At 48.1% G+C, this 27,150-nt stretch overlaps 1 protein-coding gene across 9 annotated transcripts in view; it reads right to left on the reverse strand.

Moving 5' to 3' along the window:
• The window catches only part of FARP1 (FERM, ARH/RhoGEF and pleckstrin domain protein 1), a 1,178,254-nt gene that overhangs the window by 552,520 nt on the left and 598,584 nt on the right, over window positions 1–27,150 (reverse strand). For all 9 annotated transcript variants that reach the window (XM_069640745.1, XM_069640749.1, XM_069640747.1 and 6 more), the window contains exon 6: window positions 7,117–7,214. In XM_069640745.1, the coding sequence (XP_069496846.1) occupies window positions 7,117–7,214 (98 nt within the window). The remainder of the gene's footprint in view (window positions 1–7,116; window positions 7,215–27,150) is intronic.

Below are 27,150 nucleotides of genomic sequence, written 5' to 3' on the forward strand. Positions count from 1 at the left end.
TGTAATAAGGGAAGTGATAAAATTCGGGAGAATGTCAGGCCTTAAAACAAATCACTCTAAATCAGTAGTGTTTCCTTTAACCCCTCACACGACAGAATTCAGGGGGATGATCATGGGTTCAAATGGGAAAAGTCCAAAGTGGGCTACCTGGGCATCTACATGTCCCGCAATCATCACAAGGTATTTAGAGATAACTACCAAACAGTGTTACATTCTATACAAGAACGTGTCCAGAGATGGAAGTCTCTTCCGCTGACGCTCTGGGGCAGGACCTCCCTGACGAAAATGGTTATCCTCCCCAAATTGCTCTACCTCTTTACGAACATCCCACTACTCGTACCCAAATCCTACTTTCAAAAAGTCAAGAGTTTGATTTTAGAACTACTCTGGGCCGGGAAACGGCACGAGTGGCCTACAACACCCTAACGTTGCCAACAGCGAAGGGAGGCCTGGCTCTCCCGGACGTTGAAAAATACTATTGGGCAGCCCAGGCACAATTTCTGAGTCATTGGTACTCGGCTCACTACATCCGTCCGCATGTGCAAGTGGAAAGAGCTCTAGTGTCCCCGGACCTGCTTAGTGCGGTCATTATTAGTAATCTCCCCGACCCACACAAGACACTAAACACAGTTCTATCCACATATGCTATCTGGAAAAAGATGGCCAAAGAATATGGCATAACCATATGGTATTCCCCCCCTGCTTCCCATTAAATTCATCCCCGGAATACCCCTCACAAATGAAAGTGTTTCTCATATGGATTGACAAATTGAACCTTAAATCTCTGGGCGATCTGTTCCCGGAGGGCACCTTTCTAACCCTACAAATGGCCAGAGACAGAGGAGCTAACTCCTCCCTAGATGCATTCCTCTATTTTAGACTACGCCACACCCTACAGGAGGTATTCCCACGTTCCCTCAGCAGCCTCCCACGTGGACCCTGCTACACAGGGCGATTCAAGCTCAGGGAGAGGGAAGACTGGTGTCAACATTGTACAGATCTCTTACACAAGACACTCGAAGGCCCAACCCCCGAGCCCAAAGGAAGTGGGAAACAGCCATTCTGGAGCCAATACCCACGGAGGACTGGACATACATCCTCCGACAAACCCAAAAAAATCGCATTAAATACGAGATATAAATTGATCCACTTTAACTTTATTTACCAAACGTATTATACACCAGCCAAAAAAAAGACCCACCACCCAGAAACTTCGGCCCAATGCGAAAGATGCTCATCCGATAACGCAGATTTCTTCCACCTGGCATGGAGTTGCCCAGGCATGTACCGCTTCTGGTCCGCCGTCATTCAGAAAACTTCCAAAATTGTGGGAGAGCAGATAACCCTGCTCCCCCTAGGCGCCCTCCTGGGACTTACCAGACACATGCAACCAGCATCACGCAGATTGACAGCACTCCTCATGGTTCTGGCCCGGAGAAGAGTAGCAATGACATGGGGCAAAGGCCCGCTCCCCAAGATCGAAGACTGGGAAAAAGACATCATATATTGCCAAGACATGGACACAGAATTCTTTAGAACGCTTCCACTACATGCGCGCCCCCCGGATATATGGGGTCCACACGTGTCATACCTGATAAACAGTACAGAATCCTTAGACTCAGAAACCCCGAACTCTCAATTGGGACAGACCGGGATGAATGGTCCTCAAGAGAAGAATACTCAGGAGTGAAAGCATCGAACAAAGGGTCAACAAGGCATCTGCACAGTAAACGAGAGACACAAGGGGTGGGTGACTCGGAAGGGATGGGTATGAGAGATATTGTTTAATGAGCACCCTGTTGGTGCATGGTTTGTTCTTTCTTTCTGTTGTATACGGAAAATACTTAAAATAAAGTTTAAAAAAAAAAATACACTGTACTGAATAGCGATCGTGATAATAGGTACAAAAAAAATAAAGAGTTTTTCAAAGACAATTTATCTGGACTAAAAAATGAATACAGGAAAAGATTTCATACAGGTTTAACACCAAAACATTGAGTGTCCGCTCTATATACCGGACACTGTGCAGTTTAAAAGTCGACACATCCGTGTTTCGGCCTGGAACCTATTCTGTGGGCTACATGTTTGGTAGGGCTTCATCAGGACGGGGGGAATTGATGCATGGTCCCAGATTGGTTGTCCGTGCTGTAATGTGTAAGCACGTAGAATCAATATTTGGGGTACACAGACGACATAGTGTTCCCCCCTGTCGTCCATCTGGGAGTTCTAACTGGTAAGCCATCTGAGACTGATTTGCACAGCGCGATTGGACAAATCTACGTGCTTACACATAATGGCATGGAAATCCGACGCAAGTAGCAGGAGGAGACGTGGCCATCCAAATCATCATAAAAGCGCTACAGTCAAGGAGGTGGAGGAGAGCCAAGGAGAGGGGCCAGCTCGAGTCTGAAGAAGTGAAGAGGGATGTGGAAGCCTTCTGCAGGAGAAAAAGGAACTGGGCATGTCAGACGAGGGATTGCTGTGCAAAGGTAATACAATGGTGGTGCCTACACTGCTGAGGAGACAAGTGATGGGGTTAGCACATGAAGGACACAGGGGAATTGTGTTGACTAAAAGGATGTTAAGTGTTGGGGAGAATTCTCAGAAATGTGCCAATTCCCTTCTACCTTGGAGACCCCCAGCTCTTTTGCTGGACTTTATGACTTAATTTTCATCCTGGGGAGAGAGACATTTTTCCCATTTGCTCATGTATTTCTTTCATTTGAACACTGTTTCTTTTGGTTTTGGAGTCTGACAAACTACATAGTCATCATCTTTTTACATTGTGACACACAGCACCTTCCGTGCAGTGGCACAGGGGAGTCGTTCCGATTTTCCAAAGGTTTAAGTACCTGCTCTTGGTTAAACTACTGTTTCAAAGAGCAGTGAAGTGAAATTGACTTTACTTGCATTCGTAGCTTTTCTAGACCCAGCACACACTATCTTACGTCCTCTTTTCTTCAAGGGTGCGAGAAAAACACAGGTAGGCACATGGATCACTTTCTACCATCTGTCGTGACTCTGCAAGGAGGGGCTCGGCCCCCTCCGCTTCAATCAGAGCCTAGGGCTCCCTCTCAATGGCCATCCCTTATGGCCAGTATTGTTAAAGAGTTAATCCTTTGTACCAGCCCCTTCGATCTGGGACTATTGGTGGACACACTGAATAACTGGATGTCTGATTTTTTCCACCCAGAGTTAATACTGCTTCACAAACAGATGGGCCTTATGGCTTAGTCGTTGGGTCTCAGTGGACAATGCCTGCCAAGCCAAAATAAAAAGGGAGCTGTTAGATCAAGCCTCACAAACTGATGTAGTAGTGGGCCACTGGGGAACATTAGGCCAACTATGGATTCCAATGAAAGGGCTGAACTCTTCAAGGTGGACACTACAGGCATCACACAGAATTCACCTCCCTCCCCACCGGTGCCTGCCTTGAAGTTGGGTCAAAAAGTTTTTATACCTCTTACAGCGGTAAAGGCTCTGCCCAAGATGGAATCCCAGCAGAATCTGCTCCGTAGAAAGCCACAAATGCCTAAAATTCAGGACAAGAATACACATGAGTTCATTATGGACCATATGAACTTTCTTATTTCCAACATTCGTAAAGTTGAAGGCCCAGAGTCCAGAGAGGCCTTGCGTAATAAGGTTTTAGCATGGTTTAGACAGAACTGGGCCAGGTGTGGTAAGATTAGCCGATCTGAAGATTCTCTGCAGGCTGGATTTAAGAGATTGGCACTCGCAACCAAATAGTGACTGTGTCCTAGTGGGTTGTGGGGCCAGTTCCTTAACTGCTTTCTTAAACTATGCACATACTTGCCCAGAGGGGCATCCAATTGTAATTTGATTCACTGATGTACTCCATCTAAAGGACTATCCCCCAAACGTCTTTCCTTTCCTTAGGCTCAATTGTGTTCTAGTTAAAATTTTCTTCCTGCGTTGTTGCTTCCTACTACTCTCAGGAAGTTGACACACCCTTGCCGATTGAGTTTTGTGTTATCGGTAAAATGACTTGTATTTATGGTGCTTGTATTGTATGCGTGCCCTGCGTCTATTGGTGCGTGAAATAAGCAAATTAACTGTAATTGTGCATTGTTTGTTTTCTGTTTGTTTGTTGACGCCCCCTGATGTCTGCGGGCTTTCGGAGCACTATAAGTATATAAATAAATAAAATTAATAATAATACAATAGGGAGCTTGAGGGGTTACTTAGTATCCCCTTTGTCTAGTTTCTCATGTAACATTTTTATGTTACCCTTTCTACAATTAATGGCTGATGGCAGTGGTTTACTTTTTACTACCATGGAGTGTTTCTACGGCGGGCAGCAATTGCAGCTACAGTAAAGCTCCCATGGGTGCCCATTTTGTCAAAATGACCCTTTTTTCGCCATTTCTTCTTGAAAAGGTCCTTCTTGAGATTTACTCTACCCGCCAAACCAGGTTTGGTCCCTTTGTTCAATTTGTTTTAGGCGGGCTTCACTAGTGAATCCCGCCACTGGCTGCAGCGTGTCTGGCAGGGCAGGAATTGAGGAAGGTGCCCAAAACTCCCTGTGCTTAATCCCCTTTGTTACAGGAATACACCCAAAGGTGATTGGCTGACTGGCTGTCCTTGGAGGACAGCCACCCTGCTGTGTGAGTGACAGCTAAGCTGCAAATGAATGGAGAAACCTGCATAAGAGGCGAGGTCTTTTGCTTGGAAGGCAGTCAACCACTGAACGAAGGAATCCGAAGAAGAACTTGGAAGAGATGCCTGCTGCAACTCCTGGACCACTGGTTTGCATGGTGAAGCCTTGCTGCAGTGCTGAAACTCCGAATTTGCCTCGACTAGAGAAGCCCTGTGAAGGACGACTCTTCCCCTTGGGTCTGTGGGTCCCATTAACCCCAAGACGAACTCATTTAGACATCCTTTCAAAGCTGGCGTTACTTCCGCTGCAGTAATCTATTGCCAGGGAGAGGAACACCAGAATTGAGTGTGCCATCTTTAGGTCAGACGCAAGCTCCAGGAAGATCCTCCCGACTCCCATGAAGCAGGACTGACCAAGCCTGAGCCACCTCAACCGAATGCTGGACCCCAGATGTGAGGAAAGTCCATAAGGTATACGAGAAACGCTGTGGTGCTACTCGCGAGAAGCTGAAACCGCAAAGTGCAGCTGATCTGAAGTTTGCCCATTGCTGTCGCCAACCTTACAACCATAGTGCAGAAGACGACCTCCCTCCCTCTTGTCCCCGCGACTGAGGATCAGGAACAACAGGATCTGCCATACTACAACTGGAACAGAAGCCAGCTGGAACCAATTTCTTCAGACCTAAGCTATTGTAAACTAAGGGGTACTTGCCTCGTAGTGTAGCCTTGCTAGCTCTCAGTTGAGACTTGTCTTGGTTGCCTTTTGCAGAGTTGCTTGCAGCTTTGCCCCTCGGAAGCCTCCCAGCTTGTGGTCCAACAGTGATTTCCTTTTCTACAAAGACTTCTAAAACATTGTGCAAGACTTTTTAACTTACCTGCAGAAAGTGCTTCAGCTCACCTAGACTTTTGCTCAATTAACATTGGCTGTCATGGCTCCATGAAAGACTCTAACCTCTTGTGCTTTAACTATCCCTCAACAAATCTCATACATTAGATAACTTGTGTAGCTGGGAAAGGATTAATTTACTTTGCATGGGGGGGGGGGGGGGTTCAAAAGTACTTAACTGCTTAAGAATATGAATATTTGTTGACCATTGTTTTATTCCCTCATCTTTTCCTTTTTGACACCAGCCTCAGTTTTGCTCTAAATGTGCCAGTGATATATCAATGTCCATAGTGTCCTAGTTCACCTCAGGGTGTAGGAAGTGTCTGTGTGCCATCCCAAATAGGAATCTACTGATTTAAAGAAACAGAGGCTGTATTTGCTTACCCGTCTAAATATTTGGCCCAAAGATTGAGCAGGACTAAGGAAGTTAGCACAGAGAAATAGATCTATCCCGGACATTAACCTAAACTGTGTTCTGGCTGGGATGATTTTGTATTCCCCAACAACCAAGATGTCAACACTGCATGGGCCCCACAGGTTGCTTCTCTCTTAGGACTTCTTTTGGTGGCTTTGTTTGACATTAAGGCAATATGCAGGATAAAAGAAGCTTAGCCCGTGACAAGTGTGTTCCAGTATGTGAGCACTCTTGGGGTTGGAAATGCTGGTCTACAATCTCAACAGGCACTGCTCAGACTTTCAAAGAATATGGTCCCGCTACCCCATCAGATGGAAAATCGAAGCTGTTTTGCCCCGTCACCTTTAACATTTTTGGGGACTTGAAGGAGCGCGCTTTCAACCTAACTGTATTGAACTGTGACATTCTCAAGCCCATAAATGCAATTTCACCATGATTGCGGACTATACAGGTTGGTACTGAGGGGAAGAAAATAGTTCAAATGCTTTAGCAACACCCAATAGCCTAAACTATTGCTTTAAAGTACAGATTGGGAGAAATGACATATGAAGAGGGACACAAAGCTTGCTGGTGGCGTTTGGTTATTTACCCACTCGTTGACTGCCCATTGCCATGCCAAATCCTAGGGCCATATCCACCCAGTTCCTGCCCCTCCCTGTCCATAACACCTCCTCATGGGAACTCTTTGAGCATGGTTTATTCAAGCCTTACCATCAAACATTGCACTCCAAGTGCCAGCCGGTGTTTCCACAAACCAGTCTTCTGAGAGTCAATTACTTAATTGTAGTTGTGAACAAACTACTGGATGTCTTGACCAGGTCTGCCTTCAGGCACTCGATGCATAAGCACTATCCATGAACTTCCCTGAAGCCCTGTTAAAACATGTATTGGCAAAGCCAACATTTTTGGCTTGTGTATAAGTATTAGGCATTTCCCAGGCACTGCTATTAGATGCCGAGGTATTCGCACCATTTTGCACCTGCTACCATCAATAACTAGTTGATACCACTACAGCAGTGTCTACCAAGTGTCTTTCCCATGCCTTCACAAAAGCCCAAACTTTTGCCATTGCCAATGCTTGTTTCATGTTACTCTGCCACTAACAACCATCCTGAAACTGCCTCTGGAGGTATGCTTGTGCTATTCAAAAACCTAAATATGGTGCATTTGTTCAACATTCTTTAAACATACTTACATTGCACAATGTGGGAGATTAGCAGGGCAGCACTGGTATCATTACTGGTTAGTTTTCCTTGGACCAGATCTTGCTTCACCTGCAGCGCAAATAAGTACCTGCAAGCATAAAACAAGACCGGTTTAAGCCAAACACATCACAAAAGAACAATACACTACTAATTGTAGGACTTAAGAACATGTTCCTCCCATTCCCATCCCCTTTCCAAGGAAATACATTGCATAAAAAGGTGGTGAGGTGGGTAAGAGTGTCAAATAGGATGGTAGTGGCTGCCTCATACCTTACACAGAAAATCCGGTATTAGTGTTAGGATTTTTCATAGCAACAACATTCAAAAAGACATGCACTGTTTCTGGGGATGTTATTCCCCCCCACCCCCTTTGCAATGACCCATCCCCTGTGCCTTGAGTAATCGATTCCCCCTTCTATGTATCTGTGCATTCAAAGCCTGGTAAAATACAAAAGCCAGAAAAGGCCATCAGTAGCCCCCTGCATATTAGCAATAATTTGTGAGACCCAGTACATTGAAAATCAACAAAATGCTCAACTCTGAGGGAGTGTGTATGCTCTACTGGTTGAGTCACTGCCTGGGGCTTTACTAAAACTTTCCACGTACGCCTTAGTCCTTTCACTTGTAAAAAATAGATAGGCTGCTGTGACTTGTGTTTGGTGAATTTGTCCTGCTTGCTTGAGGATGCAGAGGACTGCACTGGTCGAATGGGATCTGTTTGATTGTTCCCTGTGTGGATGTTTGAGTGTTCCACCCCAATTACTACTCGGATGGGGATGCCAGGGGGTCGTGTGTAAACCATATGTCCGGTCCATGCCATGTGAAGCGCACTTGTAACATACAAGAGTATTACCCTAGACTAGAGTATTCGGCCTTCATCTAAAATCTCAATATATAATAGAGAAATTTATGGAGATGTGTGTGTATCTGTTCGAAGTGTTCAGCATACTTCCCAACATGCTAGAAACCAGAAATTTGGCTAGGTTCCATGGTGTAGACGACGTAAAAAGTTGAAAATATAAATGTTTCTAATTTTTATATATTTAAGAGGCCTGCAATGCTTTTCCCTGCCATATGGCTCTTTGCGCCGTAGTTTTGCCGTAGTTCTACATAACCTTGAGCTCCTCATTGCTCCTGCAATTTCCATACTATCCGCATTCTAGCCGACACTTGCGGCACTCGCTTCTTTTGTCATGCAGGTGACAAAACTGTGCTTTTGTAGTAATGTGGGTGACAGGAAACGGTGCATGTCTCTTCAATAGTGACGGCAGTGATGTTGTCCACCACATTGTGGCAAACCTCTCATGATGCCAGAATACCTCCTGAAGAAGCTACAATACATCCAAAATAGAGCAGGCCAGACTCCTCCTCAAACAATACAGAAGAGACCACATCACTCCAGCACTAAGAACACTGCATTGGCTCCCAGTCAAACATCGCATCACCTTCAAAACAATGTGCATAACACAGGGCAATCAGCGGACAGGGAGCTGAATTCCTACAAAAGAAAATAACAATCTACAAGCCAACGAGACTCCTCAGATCAAGCAACTAAATCCGCCTGGAACAAAAACTATACCTTAAGAAAAAACAAGGAGGCTCTTCCTTCTCCCACTTAGCTGCAAAAACCTGCAACATCTCAAAAGAAATTAGAAAAACCAAAGACCACCTAAAATTGAGAAAACTAGTAAAAACCTGGCTCTTCAACAACACAGATTCAAATTGAAAAAAACAAAACACTCAAACGGGAAACGCAAATAACAGGATCACAGAATCTAGGATGACACTGAAACATCCAGCACCGACCAAGGGAAACTCCTACCATAACAAGAGAGACGATGCTAGGTCTAATAGGACACAAGCGACACCCCATGAGGACAGAATCAGAAACCCTAGCCAACTCCAGCCTACAACCTCACCGGTTCCATAATCTCTACCAGGTATCATAAATAAAAAACTGAGAAAAGCCTTTCTGAAAGAGCAGGCTAGGTGCTATTTGCAAAAGTATGCTTCATATTGGATTGCACATCTAAAGCCACTGGCCCATCAGTGCTAAAGGCAAGGCTGGGAATCAAACAAGAACTATGCCCAAAAGAACTCAGCAGCTGATAGAACATTGAAAAACATTAACAAATGTGAGTCAAAGATTGAATAATAAATGCTATATTCCTGGATTTTCAGTGTAGAAGGAAAATCCAGCTGTATAATGTCATTTTATTTTAAAACGATCGTATTTTGCATGTGTTCCATGCTATGAAAAATAATGTAAACTGTCCTTGGAAGTCCCATTTTATCCCCCATTGCATGCACTACACTTAGAATCACAATGTCTATTATTTGAAACTCTAACACAGAACAGGTCTGGACATATTCCTGTTGCTCTTCGGGGGCAACTAGAAACTGTTTGAAAATGTACCTTTCTAAGGACAAGCCCCCAAATACTGGAATGCAGATCACAAGAGACATCACAGAGCTATTGAAATCTATAGTGTCAAAATCGGTTCTGTGAGCCCAACTTCTAAACATTACCAAATGGCTGGCTTAAAAGATCATCTTCAAAATGCACCTGTCAAATATATAATTTAAGACTGCTTCATAAAATCCATTCGTGAAAAACAGGACTAATCTGAAATTCTGTGCACAAGCAAAAGAAACTTTGTTTTGACATGTTTTCATCTCAGGAAAGAGAAGGTGCTGGGCATGTATCAACAGTGACATTGTGGCCAATGCCAGCAACTTTACACTTGCAAAACAAACAGAAAGTAATGTGTGCAATTTTAAATCACAGATTTATTACAAAACCACATCTGTGACCTTAGGTCCAATCAAGGTATAGCCAACTGCAAATGATAGGTAGAAGATATCTCTTAACTAATCTAAAATCTGCCTTGGGTCTAATGGAAAAATGGGCAGATAAATTAAAAAATACAGTATTTCTGCTTATATGCATTGCCCAGAGACAGGAGGCACATGTAATTGTGCTCACTAATCTACAGATTATAGCAATGTTTATTTTATTATTAATCTGGCACAATGACACCCAAAGTGGTATTTAAAAATAAATGAAATGCCTCTCCATAAGTAGGACTTCGTTGTACACCTCCCTTTGCTAATCATGTGACTGGGGAAGTCACACCTATGTCACAAGCTCAGAGGAGGAGTCAAAGATATATAACTGCATGCACACAGAATAGAGAGAAGATAATGGAAAATAATCTGGTGAGATGAACATTGAAGATTGGCTGGATACAACTGGAGATGGCTGTGGGGTGCTAAAACCTTTTGGAGATTGGTTTGCAGGCAGGCTGGAAAGTGATACCTTTGCTGAGATAGATGAGCAGGCCTGGGTTCTAAGCAGCCAGCAGAGAGAGAGATGGCCTTGCTGAGCGCAACAGCTACAGAGAAAGGGTACAGGCCGATTTCCCCCAAATGAAAAGCCACATTTAAAAAGGTAAATAAAGCCCCAGATGTAAATCCAAAGTGCACAAAGTACTTTCCATGGGACCATTCCACGAATAAAGGGGCTGGAAATCCAGGGAAATGGTTAAGTGACAAGGACCTAGATGCCGTGTTGGATCTAATGGCCTGTGCTGCCCTTTTACATTGAATAGAAAGTGACATGCCATGTCTCTAAATGAAAATGCATTTTGTATTGAGGCGAGATTTAAAGATTTAAAACCGAATGCAAGTTCAGAGCAATTTGAATGCATATTGCTTCTGTAACCTTCATAGTATCCATTGCTCATGCTGACACAGATTCAGACGGGGCAGAGTGCTGTTGTGACACACTATCGCCATATGTGAGAATATGCAATTTGCATGCCGGGCGAGTCTAGCCATACAGGATAGGTTTGTGAACACCAAAATTAGCAAAGGGCATTCATTTGATTCGTAGACAATAATGCAAGGTGGTAAAATCCTGCAGTCTATCTAGAAAGTTGCACAAGCAGCCCAATGAGTAATGTGACAGGGCACAGATGTTGTAAAATTCTGCATTTCACTGGAGAAGGTTACATCTCCAGCCCAAACCTGTTGAACTGAAGTAAAACTCGAAAGGGATAAACTGAAAGCACCACACACACACACTTATTGAAAGTTATCCACACTTGTTCATTGCACATACATATTCTGAAAAGACTACATACGTGTGTTCAGAGGAGAGTGAAAAATCCCTTGAGAGCATTACTTTCCAAATTCAAACCTGTTTTGAGTCATATGTTCTACATTTAAATGACCTACAGATAGCCAATACATTAACAACCCCACACTTACATAGGGATGCCAAATAAAACTAATGTTTGTTTTTAAATGTTGGTGGTTTGGTTCTAGCAATTTCTTCAATACCCTACTTGTTTTGATAATGGAGAAAATCAAGTGCCTTTGAATTAATTTCATATCAGTCAATACATGCTCTGGCCGAAAAATGGGAGACTTATCAGTAAAACACATTCTCCTGTCTAGATAGAAGAATTAGAAAGGTTTAAAATGCCTAGTACCTATTAGAGTATAAAACATAGCAGAGACTTGAAATCAACTCTTGTGTGTAAACAAGTAGAGATATTCTTGTAACCAGGAAAAATTAGACCAACTGAATTCAAACCTATAACATTGTAGTGATCTCACAGGCATAAAGCTAGAGATCAACAAACCCAAAGTGGGAGCCTCAACTTTCACTGATACCTTGAGGTAGAACCATGTAATATAACAAAAATGCAGTGGATTAATGAAATGATCAGTTTTTGTAACTTCTTTGTATGTCTATATATCTTTTAGATATTGCATTAGAGAGTGAATGTATGGATGCATGATTAGTAAAATATTTTTAAGAATTGATTAAATTAAAATACTTCTACGTTTTTTATGTAAATAAAATGAATATAATGATTTGAGCATTACATTCTTCTGACCACCTTCTTCAGTCTCTCTCGTTCTCCTGGTACCATTTTTGTTATATTATGAAGCTAGAGATCACCATGAGTTAAAGGGACTCTACCTTTAAATACATTTAGAGCTTTGTGAATCAAATAGTCGGTCTTCCCTGCCTAGAAATGCGGGGTAGGACTGTATATCAGGGGGCGTGAGATTAAACATGTTGCACCAGCTGAACCTATACATCTATATAGGGACATTTCTAAAGGAGGAGGGGAGTGATAGTAGTGGAAGAAGGTAGTAGTAGTATGGAGTCGGGAGTAGTAGCATTGAAGGGTGGAGGTGAGCACTAACAGATATCGGAGGGACAGGAGAGAGGCGAAAGAGTAAAGGCTTTGAAGAGGGGAGACTGTGCAGATTGGGAGAAGTGAGAGTGAGTGTGACAGGAAAGCCAGAATCAAAAACAGTAATGGCAAGGCGCCATCCCGATTTCCCCTGGAGCACTAACCTTGATAGTGTAGGAACAGATCGTAAGTCCCTAAGGAAGTTAAGATAGTCAGCCTTCAGGTAAACCTCGAGAGCAAGCCAGTCTTTTAGACAGTAGGGGTCAACAGTCACTAGCACTAACTGGGGGTTATGAAAGCCTGGGTTAGGAAGCAGGGTCAAAATCAGACGAAAGAGTGAAAGATGGCTCTCAACCCCACAAAAGAAACCATTTAATTGTCTCTGTGACTGGAGTGATTATTGGGCCATCATTGGGCTATTTTTTATGGCCGTTCCCACCCACTAACTGACCCCTCACTCCCGAATACGTATCCCCCCCACCCCCCGAGATCTCCGATCCAGATTTGTCAGCATCAAACCTTGTTCTGTGAAGGACCTGCCAATGCTATTTCAAAGTAGCCTTATGGGAGTTAATGACTTAATTGTGGCTGTAAATGTACTGCTATTGTAAAAAAAATGCCTTAACCAAGTATGCATAAAGCCACTTTATTTATAAGCAGTATGTTTGTCCTCACAGCTGAAGTCTTCAAAACGAGCATTGGCAAAGCCAACCATTTTGAACTGTGCATGAGCACTGCTATTATATGCTTAGGTACTTGCATCATTTTCCAACAGTTGCCGTCTTATGGCCCTGTAGTACCACTCGGGTTGTGAATGGCAATTGACTATCCCATCACGACACAAAAGCCAAAACAATTTGCTTTGCCTCCGCAAGTCTTGCACTTGTGGGATTTCTAGTCCTATATTTAAATGTAAATGGACAAAAGTCCCTGGATTCCTGTATTTGACTTAGGTTGGATGCTTGTTTAGTCTCAAATATATTTTAATTGTATTGTAACGTGTGTCGTGTTTATTGTATCTTCAGATTTGTTAACTCATCACCATGACGCTATCTGTAGCGGTATGGTTTGCGCTTAACCAATAATGAAAACAAAAAATTACTGAATATTTAAAATTGTTGTTGATTTGTCATTATTTTTATCTCCAGCTTTCACTTCTGAAGGATCTTCCTACTCGAGCCCTTCCCTCCTCCAACTCCTTGAGGGTCAGATGTGTTTCCAAGCAACAAGCTGAGGAACAGATCTCTCTTCTACGGGCGTTTCCATCTGGAACAGCCTCCCTGTCTCTTTAAAACTTGAGCAGAACCATCAGCGGTTCCATCTTTGCTTCTGCCTTCTCTCCTACTCTTCCCTGCTGATCTCCTGTCTAATACTGTACTGGTTACCGGACTACCCTCTGAACGGGCCCAGGTCCCTGCCCTCCCAGCTGCACACCTGCACTGCCTCCTGGCAACCCTGCACTTGGGGCTGTATCTGTAACCCTACAGTCCTCCTACATGCACTATCACTTGCTGTGCTGCACTTAACCTTGCACTGCCACCCGATGGCCGCACTTCTTGTTTCATGATGTTTTGATCCTATGTCCTGCACTTGCTCCTCCTCCCCTTCCCTGAGCACTTTTCTGCTCTCCTCTCCCCTGCACTTGCACAATCTCAATGTCACTGGGCCTAGTTAAGATCGTTGTCTTGTCTCCCCCCTTGTTCCCCTCCCCTGCCTTGTTGTGCTTCGAAACACTTGTGTATGGGCGCGCTATAAATAAAATGCATCATATCATTTCATTTCTGTACCCCGAGTTACAATAGCCCCCTCCCGTGAGAAAGCAAAAACAAAGAGGTGATGGCTGGAAGGTTTAGAATGAATCTTAACCACTGGCGTTGCTCTGGGCAACCCTCCAGACCACCGTTCTTCACCTGCCAAGCCATTACAGAAGGGGAAAGACCATATGCAAATCAGGCTTGGCCCCACCCCAAAAGGGGCAGTCCAGCCAGAACTGCTAGGTCACATCCCTTCTGCACGAGACCACAAGCATCCCGTGAGAGCAGATCGTCTCGGTAGGGAACACGACGTGGAGGGCAGATGGACAAGTCGAGAAGGTCCGGGTACCACGGCCTCTGGGCCCACGCCGGAGCAATGAGGATCATCCGGGAACCGAACCTTCATAGCCTCTGCAGTACTTGCGGGATGACGGGGACTGGAGTAAACGCGTACAGCAGTGGGAATGACCACTCCACCACGAACGCGTCTCCTAAGGATCCTTTTGGAGGAAATTCCCGCGAGCAGAAAGTTTCGCACTTCCGGTTGACACTGGAGGCGAAGAGATCCACTTGAGGGGTCCCCCAAAGGGCGAAGATCTCCAGGAGAATCTCCTGAGCCAGCTCCCACTTGTGAGAGATCGTGCTCTGCCTGCTCAGAGCGTCCGCCGTCTCGTTGTCATCTCCGGCCAGATGAACAGCCGAGATCGAAACTTCCTGCTGGATGGCCCAGAATTAGAGCTGCATCGCCTCCCTGCACAGAGGAAGTGACCCTGCCCCCCCCCCTTTTGTTGAGGTAGTGCATGGCCACCATGTTATCGTTAGAATCGGGACACTCTTTCCTCTCACAGTCGGCAGAAAAGCCTTCTGGACTCTGACGGAGACCAACGACCGCTGACTGTCAACTCGTTGGCATGAGCTCCCCATCCCATGAGGGATGCGTCCGTCACGATCGTCACCTCCGGCCACGGCAGCCAAAATGGGGCCCCGTTCATCAGATTGCCTTCGACGGCCCACCACAGAAGGTCCTGTGCGACCGAGGGCGGCACCTGAACAGGGTCCGACAGCCTGCCGGAGGACAGACCACTGGAGCTTAAGAGCCCACTGCAAAGATCTCATCCGCAGACAAGCCTCTGGCACCAGAAGAATGCAGGATGCCATGAGGCCGAGCAGTCTCAAGAACTCGGACGCTGGGAGATTCTGGGCAAGTTGGAACTTGTGCACCATCTGCTGAATGTGAAGAGCCCTCACCTGGGGAGGAAAACACTGCCCCAGGGATGCGTCGAGCACTGCTCCGATGTACTGGAGCCGCTGTGTTGGTGTCAAATGGGACTTCTTTAAATTGAGGGAGAAGCCAAGCTTGTGAAGGGAGTGGCAGGTGACGGACAGATGATCCAGGACTTGCTCGGGAGAGCTCCCCCTGATCAACCAATTATCCAGTTCGGGTAGACGTGAATCCCCCCTTTCCCGAGATGCGCTGCCACCACCACCATGTGCTTGGTGAAAACCCTCGGGCGGAGGTCAATCCGAACGGCAGGACTCAAAACTGAAAGTGCGAGTCGCCAACCGCGAACCTCAGGTACTTCTTGTGCTTGGGATGGATCAGCACATGGATGTAAGCGTCCCTGAGGTTGAGAGACACCAACCAGTCCTGAAGTTGAAGGGCCTGGAGGACTTGAGAAAGAGTAACCATCTTGAACTTGTCCTTCCTGAGGAGTTTGTTCAAACCGTGCAAGTCCATGATGGGTCTCAATCCCCCCGACTTTCTTCGAAATCAAAAAATAAGGGGAATACCATCCCTTGTTCCTCTCCGCTACAGGCCCCATTCTATGGCACCTTTCTCCAGCAGGGCTTGAATTTCCTGCGCAAGGAGCGGATCTGGACTCTTCAAAGAGAGGTTCCCAGGTGGATTGTCGTGAGGCCTCTGCCGAAAAGGAAGACAGTAGCCGTGGGTTATGATCTCCATAACCCACACATCTGAAGTAATGGCTCGCAACTCTACAAGATGCTGCGCCAGCCTTCCTCCAACCGGCGAACCATGGGACCTGGCCTCACGACTGAGCTGAAACGGCTGCAGTGTTGCCTGAGGGCAAAGAGGCAACTGCCCGAGCGGCCTTGGCACCTCGAGTACCTTGTTTTCCACCTCTGGCACTCTTACGATGGCCTCTGACTGCTAGCTCCTCTCGCTTTACTGAAGGACGAGTAATAGCGAAAGGAACCTCCCCTCCATTGTTGTCCCCTAGGACGAAAAGGCGGAGGTTGTCAAACTGCAGCGCCCAATGACTTTGCTGCAGCTTTGGAGGTCTGCAACCTCTCAAGGCTCTCGTCATCCTTGCTGCCAAAAAGATGTTCACCGTCAAAGGGCATGTTGAGGACTGCACATCAGGAGCAAACCCAGACTTCTGCAACCACGCAAACCTGCGTATTACGGTGCTCGCCGCCATGGACCGGCTGACACAATCTGCCATGTCCAAACCCGACTGAACGGCCTCACACATGGCATCCTTGCCATCCTGAACCATAGCAAGGCAACCATCCCGTTCGCCCCCCTCGGGAATCTGTTCAACCGCTAATGCAACACAGTTCCACAGAGTGTGTGAAACGAGACAAGGCACATATGGATTTGACCGCCTGAAGCGCCATACCCCCTGAAGAAAACACTTTCTTCGCCCAGCTGTCAAAACGTTTGTCGTCCCTAACCGGACGGATTGTAGGATACGGCGCCTGCTTTGCCGGGGCCGTAGCCGCCTGCACCACCAAACTCTCCGGAGTGGGGTGCCTGGACAAGTAGCAGGGGTCGCTACTGGCTGGATGGTACTTTCGCGACAAAGACTTGCCCACTGCTGACACCACCGCCTCGAAAGACGTCGAGGGCGCCTAACGAGTCGCCGGCGAGAGAATCAGCGTCAAGCAAATCTGCGTCGACGTCAGCTGCAGCGCCACCAGCATCGACACAGGCCTCGAAGCCAGAGCTCCAAGCGGGTCTCTCGGCGACCTAGGCGCCGACAGCGTCGACGACCCCCTCGGAGGCAGAGCCTCGAGAGAAATCGTCGACTACCTCGGCGCCACAGACGTCTTCTCCGAAGACGGCACAGGATCACGCGGTCTCGAGCGCGTCGAGGACCGGGACCTGGAACGGGCATGGCGAGAACGGCTACCCTTGTCCGAGCGGGACCTCTCCCGCGAGCCGTGCCGACCACCCGAGCCCAATGGCGTACGAGCGGTGTCTCTCGACCGGTGCCGACCGACCCCACTCGGAGGCGCGGACGGACCGGTGCCCTGCGATTCAAGAATCGCTAGCATCTGCTTCCCAAAGGAAGCCCATTCCTCCGGTGTCGCTTGCATGGTGGGATAAGCGACCCGCCGACAGGCGGAGTCCTCAGAAGAGGACGGGGAAGGTGACTGATGCCGGCGCTTCCGGGAATGTCTTGAAGAGGCGGAGGAGTGGCGAGACCGACTCCTGGAAGGAGACCCACTGGACTTCCGACGATGACACGGAGAGTCGCCTCTCGAGTCATCCGTCAAAAGCCCCGTAGACCTCGACTTCCGGGGCTTAGACAGGCGACCTACCAACAGCTTCTTGCGTTCCCGCAAGGCCTTGCCGTGAGCGACTGGCTGTCGACACAGTTGTCCATATCGTGGGCCTCCCCGAGGCACCAGAGGCGGGCGTTGTGCGAGTCTGTGACCGACATCTTGGACCCACAGTCTCCACATTTCTTGAAGCCCGGACGCGGGGTTGAAGACGAAGTAGACATCGCCATGAACAGGTCTTCACAAAAAACCGAACACGTTCAACGAACCGAGAAGAAAACAGCAAACTCCAAAGAGTCGAGGTTTACCGAGATTCACGAAGCGAACACGTTCGCGGAAAAAACGGAACTGAGGCTATGGGTGTCGTGCGTCCTACTTATCACATCGGGTGACGTCGGCCGTCGGAGGAGGTCATCGGGGAAGGCGCATCGACGTCATCGACGCAGGACGCAGACGATTTTCCGAAGCAGCACAGCTGTGGACATTACCTGTCATAGATATGGAATATGTCGGAGGACCCAATCCCCTCGAAACACCAGCTTCAGCAGGCGGGAGAGTCTCTCCTTCGCAGGAGGAGCCTAAAGGAAGAACCATACAATTGACGTGGTGGGCAGAGAGCTAAGGAAGTTCGCAGAATGCTACTGCATGGTCAAAGGCAGGGGAGACAGGAGGTCACAGAGCTGCCAAAGCAGATGGAAGCAAATCCAAGACAGAAGCAGTGTCCAGTGTCCCATCTACACAACACCAAAGCATCGTCAGTCCAGGGTGTTTTTAACACGAAAAGGGACCAGACCACGCTGACCGGAGCAGTCTCAGGAGCACAGATCCGAACTGGCCAGATAAATTGCAGCACCGGATGAGTACCATCACTGGAAACAAGGTACACAGCCTCATACACCGAGTGGGTGGAGGACGGTGAGGCCACAGCAAAGCACAAGCCTAAGCTGAGAATTTGCATACCGAACAAAGGGGTGAACCAATTGACAAACAGTCGGGCTGAAAAAGCCTCAAGCCCACGCCAGGCTTAGAATTTGCATACTCCATGACGGGATGAGAAACTAGAGCAAGAAAACAAGGTTGGGAAAACCTATAGCCCACATGGGGCTCAGAATACAGGTGCCCGACAAGGAGGCGAAAAAAGTGATGAGCAAAGAAAGGCTGACCCGGACTATAGCCCTCATGGGGCTGTGAATCCCAAGACACTACGGAGGGGTGAGAATCTAATTACAAAGAGAAGCTGAAGACTGAGAGGCCCTCTATGGACCTGGACATGGAATATTCCTAACAGGGATAACAAACCTCACAACTCGAGCAAGCGGGAGAATTGGCCGGTTACTCACCGTAGTGACCACCTTACTCCTAGTCCATAGTCCCCTTTCCTCCATACTTGTGGGACATCTCTCCGTCCTGTGGTACAGGACCGGAGCACTTTGTAAAAAGCATCCACATTTTTTTCAAAAATGTGTCCCTCCTCTCTTTCCTGTGTGGGGCCCGGCACGCTGCCGTAACGCCGCCCACCTTGGCTCCGCCCTGCGCATCGCCCATCAGTCCTTTTCTATCGCCGGGTCAAACACCCATTAACAGTAACAGAGGAACCTTAGTAGAGGGGACGGCGGGCGGGCGTATGGAGGAAAGGGGACTATGGACTAGGAGTAAGGTGGCCACTACGGTGAGTAACCTGGTAATACTCCTACATCCCGTCCCCTTTCCTCCATACTTGTGGGATATTCTCAAACACTCCTTACAGGAACTACGGGTGGATGGAAATACCCCTTACTGAAACAGGTTCTTCAGCACAGCCTGACCAAACTGAGTGTCAGCTCTGTCGAGACAGTAATGCTTACAGAAAGCAGATGGGGAGGCCCAAGTAGCTGCCCTAGCGATGGACTCCCAGGGAACATATTTCTGAAAAGCAACCGCAGCTGCCTTGCCCCTCACCAGGTGCGCATGGATACCCTTAGGAGGTTTCAGCCTTTGGACGGTGAAAGACTCTGAAGCAGGCGGCGATCCACCTGGAAATAGTTGCTTTAGATGCCGGCTTGCCCTGAGGGTTACCGAAGGCCACAAAAAGTTGAGAAGAACTCCTAAGCTAGGAAGTCCTGTCCAGATAGGACTTAAGAGCTCTTCGGACATCAAGACAGTGTAGAATTCTTTCAGCCTCCGAGGCAGGGTTCGGAAAAAAGACCGGAAGGGAGATCGACTGATTCAGATGGAATTCGGTCACTACCTTCGGTAGAAAAGCCGGGTTTGTCCGAAGGACTACCTTGTCCTTGTGAAAGACCAAGAAAGGATGCTCCACCGACAATGCCTGGAGCTCACTCACACTCCTTGCTGATGTAATGGCGACCAAAAAGGACACTTTCCAAGACAAGTACTTGAGGTCTACCGTAGCCATGGGTTCAAAGGGTTTATGGCACAGCGCCGTCAGGACTACATTTAGGTCCCATGGCGGGTGTGGATTACGAACCGGAGGGTAGAGGCGTGTCAAGCCAGCAAAATGCCTCTGCACCACTGGGTTAGTTAGAGAATAAGAACACAGGTCTGTAGAAAGGTAAGCGGAAACTGCTGAGAGATAAGTCCTGCATGACAGAACATGAACCCCTGACTCTTCTAGGGAGGACACGAAGGACAGCACCTTGTCAATCGTGGCCACCCTCGGATCCAAACAGAAACTTAGCCATTTACTCCTGTATTAAGATCTGGTCGAGGGTTTCCTGGCTGCTTGGATAATGCGCATATTATCCGCAGACAAACTCAGATGCTCTAAAGACTTGAACTCAGGCAACATGCCGCCAAGCTGAGCGATTATGGGGAGGGGTGCCACATCCATTGTTCCCCTTGGTGAAGAAGATCGGGAGTTACTGGTAACCTGATAGGCGGATACACCGACAGGTGTTGAAGTTCTGAGAACCAAAACCTGGCTGGCCACCACAGGGCTATCAGTATAAGGGAACAGTTCACCGAGTTCTTCAGCTTCCAAATTGCGCAGTGAACTAGAGGCAGAGGCGGGAAGGCGTGAGCTCTCATGTTGTGCCTTGGAATCTCGAGAGCATCCCCCAGAGAGGAGGCTCCCAGCCCCCCTCTGGAGGCATACTGAGGAAGTTTCTTGTTCACCGCCGTGGCAAAGAGGTCCACCTCTGGTGTGCCCCAACGCGAGAAAATCCATGAGAGGACCGCAGCCTTCAACTCCCACTCGTAGCTGAACACTGTCCGCCGGCTGAGGGCATCCGCTGTGACATTCAGCTGACCCAGGATGTGCACTGCAAGCAGCCAGACATCATGAAGCACGGCCCACACCCAAATCTGGATGGACAGGTCCACGAGGGGGGGGGGCACTTTGTTCCCCCTTGCTTGTTTATGTAATACATTGATACCACGTTATCCGTTCTTATGCAGACCACCTTATTGACAATGAGCGGTCTGAACGCCCTGAGCGCTAGAAAGATCGCCAGAAGCTCCAAATGATTTATGTGCAGGAGCTTGTCCTGAGGCGACCAGAGGTCCGAGACCTGAAGAAGATCTAACGTCGCACCCCACCCAAGGAGGGAGGAGTCCGTCATGATCGTCACCGTGAGGACCGGGTCCTGAAACCCCGCACCCCCAGACAGATTGCTGAGAGATGACCACCAATCCAGGTCCACTCTCATGGAATCCGGAATCATTATCCGCATGGAATCCGGATCCACTCCCTGACGCCATGAATTCCGAAGAGCCATCTGGGTCCGTCTCATTTTGAGATGAGCAAGAGGAAGAGCCAGTACACACGAGGCCATGAGGCCCAGAAGCCTCTGGAACCACCAGGCCGACATGCTCTGCGACTACGCAAACATCTGACACGTGGCTAACAGATCCGCCATTCTGTCCCCGGTCAGGTACACTCTGCAGTCGATCGTGTTCCAGCGAAAACCCAGGAAAATCAGGTCCTGCAAGACCGTCATGGAAGATTTCCGCCAGTTCACTGACAGCCCAAGATGGAACAGGAGCTGAAGGAGAGACTGGAGATTGCCCGCTGCTGCTATCCTGTGTTTGAACACCACCCCATCCGTGCCCCCTTGTGACTGTCTTTTTTTAATATAATGGTTTTGTAGCCAGTCGTCCAAATGCAGATACACATGGATACCCTCGAGACGAAGATAGGCCGCAATCACCGACAATCTTCGTAAAGACACGCGGCGCCGAGCTGATGCCAAAAGGAAGCACTCGAAACTGGAAGTGCTCCTCTCCCTCTCCTGTGTGGTTTCCAAATCAGGATATGCATGTACGCGTCCTGACGATCCACAACACTGAGCTAATCGCCCACCTGTAAGGAGGAGCGTATCTGGTTGGGCGTGATCATCTTGAATTTCTCTTGGGGTAGAAAAAGATTGAACTGTGAAAGGTCTAGGATGGTGCGCAGGCCAGCCTGGTTGGGTTTGGACACCGTAAACAGCCAGGAGTATAAGCCCTCCCCGCGCTCCCTAAGGGGAACGGGTTCCACAGCTCTGGGGTCCAGAAGTTTCTGAACTTCGGCCTTGAGGGAGGGTGAGCCCGACAGCTGAAAATGAGGGTTGAGGGGTGGGGTAGGGGGTAAAGGTAAGCGGAAGCCCGCTCGAGCGACTGACAAGACCCATCTGTCTTCTGTGATGGTCTGCCACGCCTCCCAATGAGACGCAATGCGTCCTCCCACCGGGGTCTCGTGCAAGCGCTGAAAACCCTCATTTGGCAGGTTTATAGGTGGCGGTGCCACCTGAACCGGATGAGGAGGCCGAGGAGCGGGAGAAAAACCGTGTGTGTTGTCTACGGCGGTTATTCCCCGCAGGAGTATCCACTCTACGAGATTTGCGGTCGAGGAAGCCCATAAAACCAGAGGAGGGTCGACTTTGCGACAACCGTCTCTGTTCTGGTCAAAGTCCCTTTCAAATCCCAGACAATGATTTAGCCGTCTGAGTGCTATCCTTGGTCTTGGTGAGCTCTACATCAGTAGTAGAATGAAAAAGCTCCTCACCATCGAATGGAAGGTCCAACACCTCGTCTTGCACTACCTTAGAAAATTTAGTGGCATGCAGCCACGCCTGCCGTGAGGTATAAACCCCAAGCATCAGGCCCCAAGCCAAGGTTTCTACGTGGTGAGCCGTAGCCTCCAGGATATCCTGGGCCAAGACCCTGGCATCGGAAAGGCCTCCTTTGAAGTCTTCCAACTTCTCGACCGGGATTTGCTCCTCAAACTCTGACAGACCTTTCCACATCCGCATGTTAGCTCCTGCCAATATCAATCCGGCGTTGGCCTGCCTGAGCTGCAAGACCGAGTTGGTGAAGATTTTCCTCCCGAGGGAGTCGAGGAGCTTGTCCTCCTTTCCCAGAACCTGAGTAGCCGTTGTGGAAGAGGATGCTGCAGGCCTGGACTGCAAAGTGGGCGCAGCCACCACTGTGGAGGAGGGAGGCGGACAAGACGACAGGGCCACCTCTTCTGAAGAATGCAGCCTGTACCTCGTGTCAATCTTTTTATTGACAAAAAGTCCTGAGTGTGGCTTTTCCCAGACTCTTCGGACCTCGGCCAGAACGTCCTTCTGCAGGAACAGGCCGGTACGCTCCAAGGGAGACAGGGTGAACGCCCCAGAAAGCACTCCCTCCTGCGGAGTGGGTGCCTCGGGCACCAGAACATCTAAGAAGCTCATCATGTCCAGTACCCGGTCATGAAAGGCTCTGATAGAGCGGGGAAGGCCCTTGTTGTCCTGATCGCCTTGAGGGTCATCTGACAGGTCAGGATCCTGCTGAGCCGTGTCAGGCACTGCCTTGTCCACTGGGGAAATGGAGGCAAAGGTGGAAGAGCAGGAGGGGGCACCACGGGCAAGGGAGGCGCCGGCGGAACCACCGGAGGAACGGGTGGAGCCAGAGGCGCAGGTGGACATATCTCCTTGAAAAGCCCTTTGAAATATTCCCTCATGGGGTCAGTGCGCATAAGCGCTAGAAATTTACCGAAAAAGGCATCCTCAGGAGATTGTTTCGGGACCTGAGGAGGCCTCTTAGGAGGTGGACAAATCCAGGGACGGGTGCCACACCGGCCCCTACACCGTATCCACATAAATCAAAGGAGCCGCCCCCGCGGGCAACGAAACATTGTGCGGAAGAGGCATCCGGGCGTTCCAAGCAAACCGGCCAGTAAAGATGCGCACAAGGGACCTTAGGGTTCACCCAAGAGACCAAGCCCTACACCAGAAGCCGATGGCGTAGTTGTAGGGGTAGCACCTAAAATGGCCGTCGTGGTGGGAACGGGCGCCATTTTGTCCTCATCTGAGGGGAACTGCGGCACGTGAGGAAGTGAGACAGGGGTCCTCATCGATGGATCAGGGGTCTTAATCTTAGGCTTAACATAAGGAACCTCGGCAGAGGCGGTACTATGAGGCCTGGAATGTTTTTGTGACATACCAACCGACAACTAAGTCTTCGAAGGAAGGACCTCGGCACTGCCGGTAAAAGAAGAACTTTCCTTCTTTGCCCCCTCAACAGATCTGGTGTCACCACAAAAGCGGGAACGGTGAGCAACCGCTTTCACCGACAAAGCGTTGCCCGGCATCTCAGAACTGTTGGTAGCATTAGCCTCTGTACGAGGGACCTCAGACCCAGGCCCGGTAACAGCCTTATCTGAGCGGGCCTCGAACATCCGTTCGGTAACTACAAGCCCAGCCAAGGCCTTGGGGCGCACCCCGGTTTTGTTTTTGAGGGGAGCCGACAGAGAGGCCTCAGAGCGAACTCCGGTACCCCACGACTCAGTAGAACTGGGTCTACAAACAGCCCCCACAGGGGGAGCCTCGGAGCATACTCCGGTGTTCACAGGCCCCTTACGGAGACCCTCGGAGAAAACTCAGGTAGAATTATTAGGCCCAACGGGCACCTCAGGGCGAACCCCGGTAACAGAGCGATCCACGCCCCTCCCGGACCGAGAGGAACCCGGGAATGTATCCCCCGGCCGGGGTGCTCTGAAAAGTAAAGAACTTACCGGGCGTTTTTTCTTCACGTCGATGAACGCCTGAAAATGCAAAGGAGGAGTTTGTCGGAACACCTCCTCCCACCGCTCCAACCGACATTGAAGTGCCCAAACCGAAAGGGAGTCACAGTAAAAACAGGAGTCCCAACGGTGTTCCGGACCCAAACACTCTAAACAAAGAGGATGGGGATCCGCCCTCGCGAAGCGACGGGGACACGAACAATCTGGAAAGTCTAATTTGAAAGACAGACAGACTAGTAAACGAATGCTAGCGAGAGCCAGAGAGGAAAAAAGGGAAGGAAATCTTCCGAGGATGCAAGTGCGTCCGGCGCCGATCGAGCGGAGAAAAGGACTGATGGGCAAGGCATGGGACGGAGCCAAGGTGGGCGGGGTTACGGCCACGTGCCGGGCCCCGCGCAAGAAAGAGGAGGGACACATTTTTGAAAAAAATGTGGATGCTTTTTACAAAGTGCTCCGGTCCCGTCCCACAGGACGGAGAGATGTGCCACAAGTATGGAGAAAAGGGAACGGGACATAGGAGTAAGGGAATTATCCCACACCTTTCAAGTCGAAAGGTACTTCAAGCTGGGGTGAGAGCCGGCTTAGGTGTTGTGAATGACGACCACCCCATGTCAGGAGAAACTGTTTACACAGAGGAGAACACATCCCGGGAGATGGGATAGGTGCAGAAGTGTTGAAAGGGTCCTTAGTCAAATGATATTCACCCCGCCCCACCACCGAGTGCAAAACAAAACACACAAAAAAAAGAGCAGTCTTTCTAAATCGAACTGTCAAGCCCTGGTCTCAAAAGAGTGTGCACAGAGAGGGACAGGCTCATCAGGACCTAACAGCGGAGTAGCAGGCAAATCGGTCGAAGGAAATCTGTCTGTTTCGTCCGAGACTTTTTAAAAGAGGTCTTTTGACATAGAACTCTTTGAACTGCCTTATGAAGCCTTTTGGCAAACAGACAGTCATTTCTTTTGTTTTTGAAATACATAAACAGGCCTGGGGCCTGAAAAGACATTGAAATCTCTTTTGGTGGGGGTCTGCAAACTGGCCAAGACCATTCCACCTCAGGGGGGAAAGTAACCCTATCCCAGCTAAAGTTAATGTTTATCTTTTCCTTAGTTGTGGTAGGGCAGATCTTAGGGTAGTGTAGGTTTGGACCCAGGACAGACCTTTAGATGACGTCCTGACTAGCACCATTTTTTTATTTTTTCACAGTAGGGAACTCATCGCATTAGCAGGGTCAAGAATAGGCATTATTTCTTATAATGAAGTATCCGGTTTCGATCATGTCCTCTTGTTCGTCTCCTATGTGTGACTTACCACAATACTTGTACAGCCTTATGGGTGGTTTTACGAATCTTGATTGCAGTTTGATATAACCAATACCACAGTCCATGCCATGTCATGTCATGCTTTTATTAAACCTTTTCATAACTATTTGCCAACTGTGGGAATTGTTGGTCCTAAAGTATTTGTTTCCAAACAGTGTTTGTTTGCTAGCATCTAAGGTTACTGGTTTCAAATTACATGAATTGTCTGCCCTAGAGTGTTTGTCATAGAACAATTGCTGCTGCCCACTGCATGAACTGTTTGCCATGGATTAAATGTTGCTCAACAGCATCTTGATCCCAGGTGTATGAGATGGTTAACGCTGAGGCCGCAAGATAACTGTCATACTAGGCTTTTTACACATTAAAACTCTTATGAATACGACCACTTATCTTTCTGTGCATATTGTTAAGGCACTTTTGGAGAGCAGAGGGCAAGTAATTTGACAGAAACCAGAGCATCTTGATAGTTATCTGCATCTTGATAGTTATCCTTCCTATGGGCTTGGATCGCAGGTCCATAGGGAACCAGTCTGAAAACAAGACATTTGATCTCTTAGTTGTGTGCAACAAGCTTTCCTGAAAAACACAGCAGACTGAGATAGACAAATGATTCCTTTTGTTTAAGTTGTATTGTGTTTTGTGTCTATGGGTTCATGGAGAGAAATATGCATGCAAATTTATTTTGTTCGCAGGTTACGGCCCTTTCAGTAATAAGACTGAAAACCTAGTAACAAGTGGGAAGTAGCCTTTGCAAAAAGAAATTACTTTTTTAGTGAATACTCCACGTTTGCACTGCACAAAGGTATTTTTCTGAATTCCTGTGTGGTGTGCATTTATGATCAGGCTGCATCTATATGGTGTGTTCATACACAGTGTGTAGGAGAAGTATTTCAACAAATACAATGCATTGTTTGAAGCCAGACATCTTTGCTACACACAAGTGTTTTCTTTCTTATGTGTTCTATTCATTTTCAAGTTTGTTAGTGTTGCATATGTTTTGCACTCTTTTGCAGGCAAATCACCTTTACTCTTACAATTTAATTTACACTCCATTTATAAAAAGTGTGTAAAATACGCCCACCCCAAAACCTTGTCTGAGGCACGTGTGAGCAATGGAATGTCAAGTTTAAACATCCACCAACCTGAACTTGGAGCAAATGTGGTAAATGGCACTATAAATGGTCAGCGACAGGAGGGGCCTTGCTCAAGTTTGAGTGATTGAGAT

This window comes from Ambystoma mexicanum, chromosome 7q (genome assembly GCF_040938575.1).
Source record: "Ambystoma mexicanum isolate Mex_15411 chromosome 7q, UKY_AmexF1_1, whole genome shotgun sequence".
NCBI classification, from domain to species: domain Eukaryota; kingdom Metazoa; phylum Chordata; class Amphibia; order Caudata; family Ambystomatidae; genus Ambystoma; species Ambystoma mexicanum.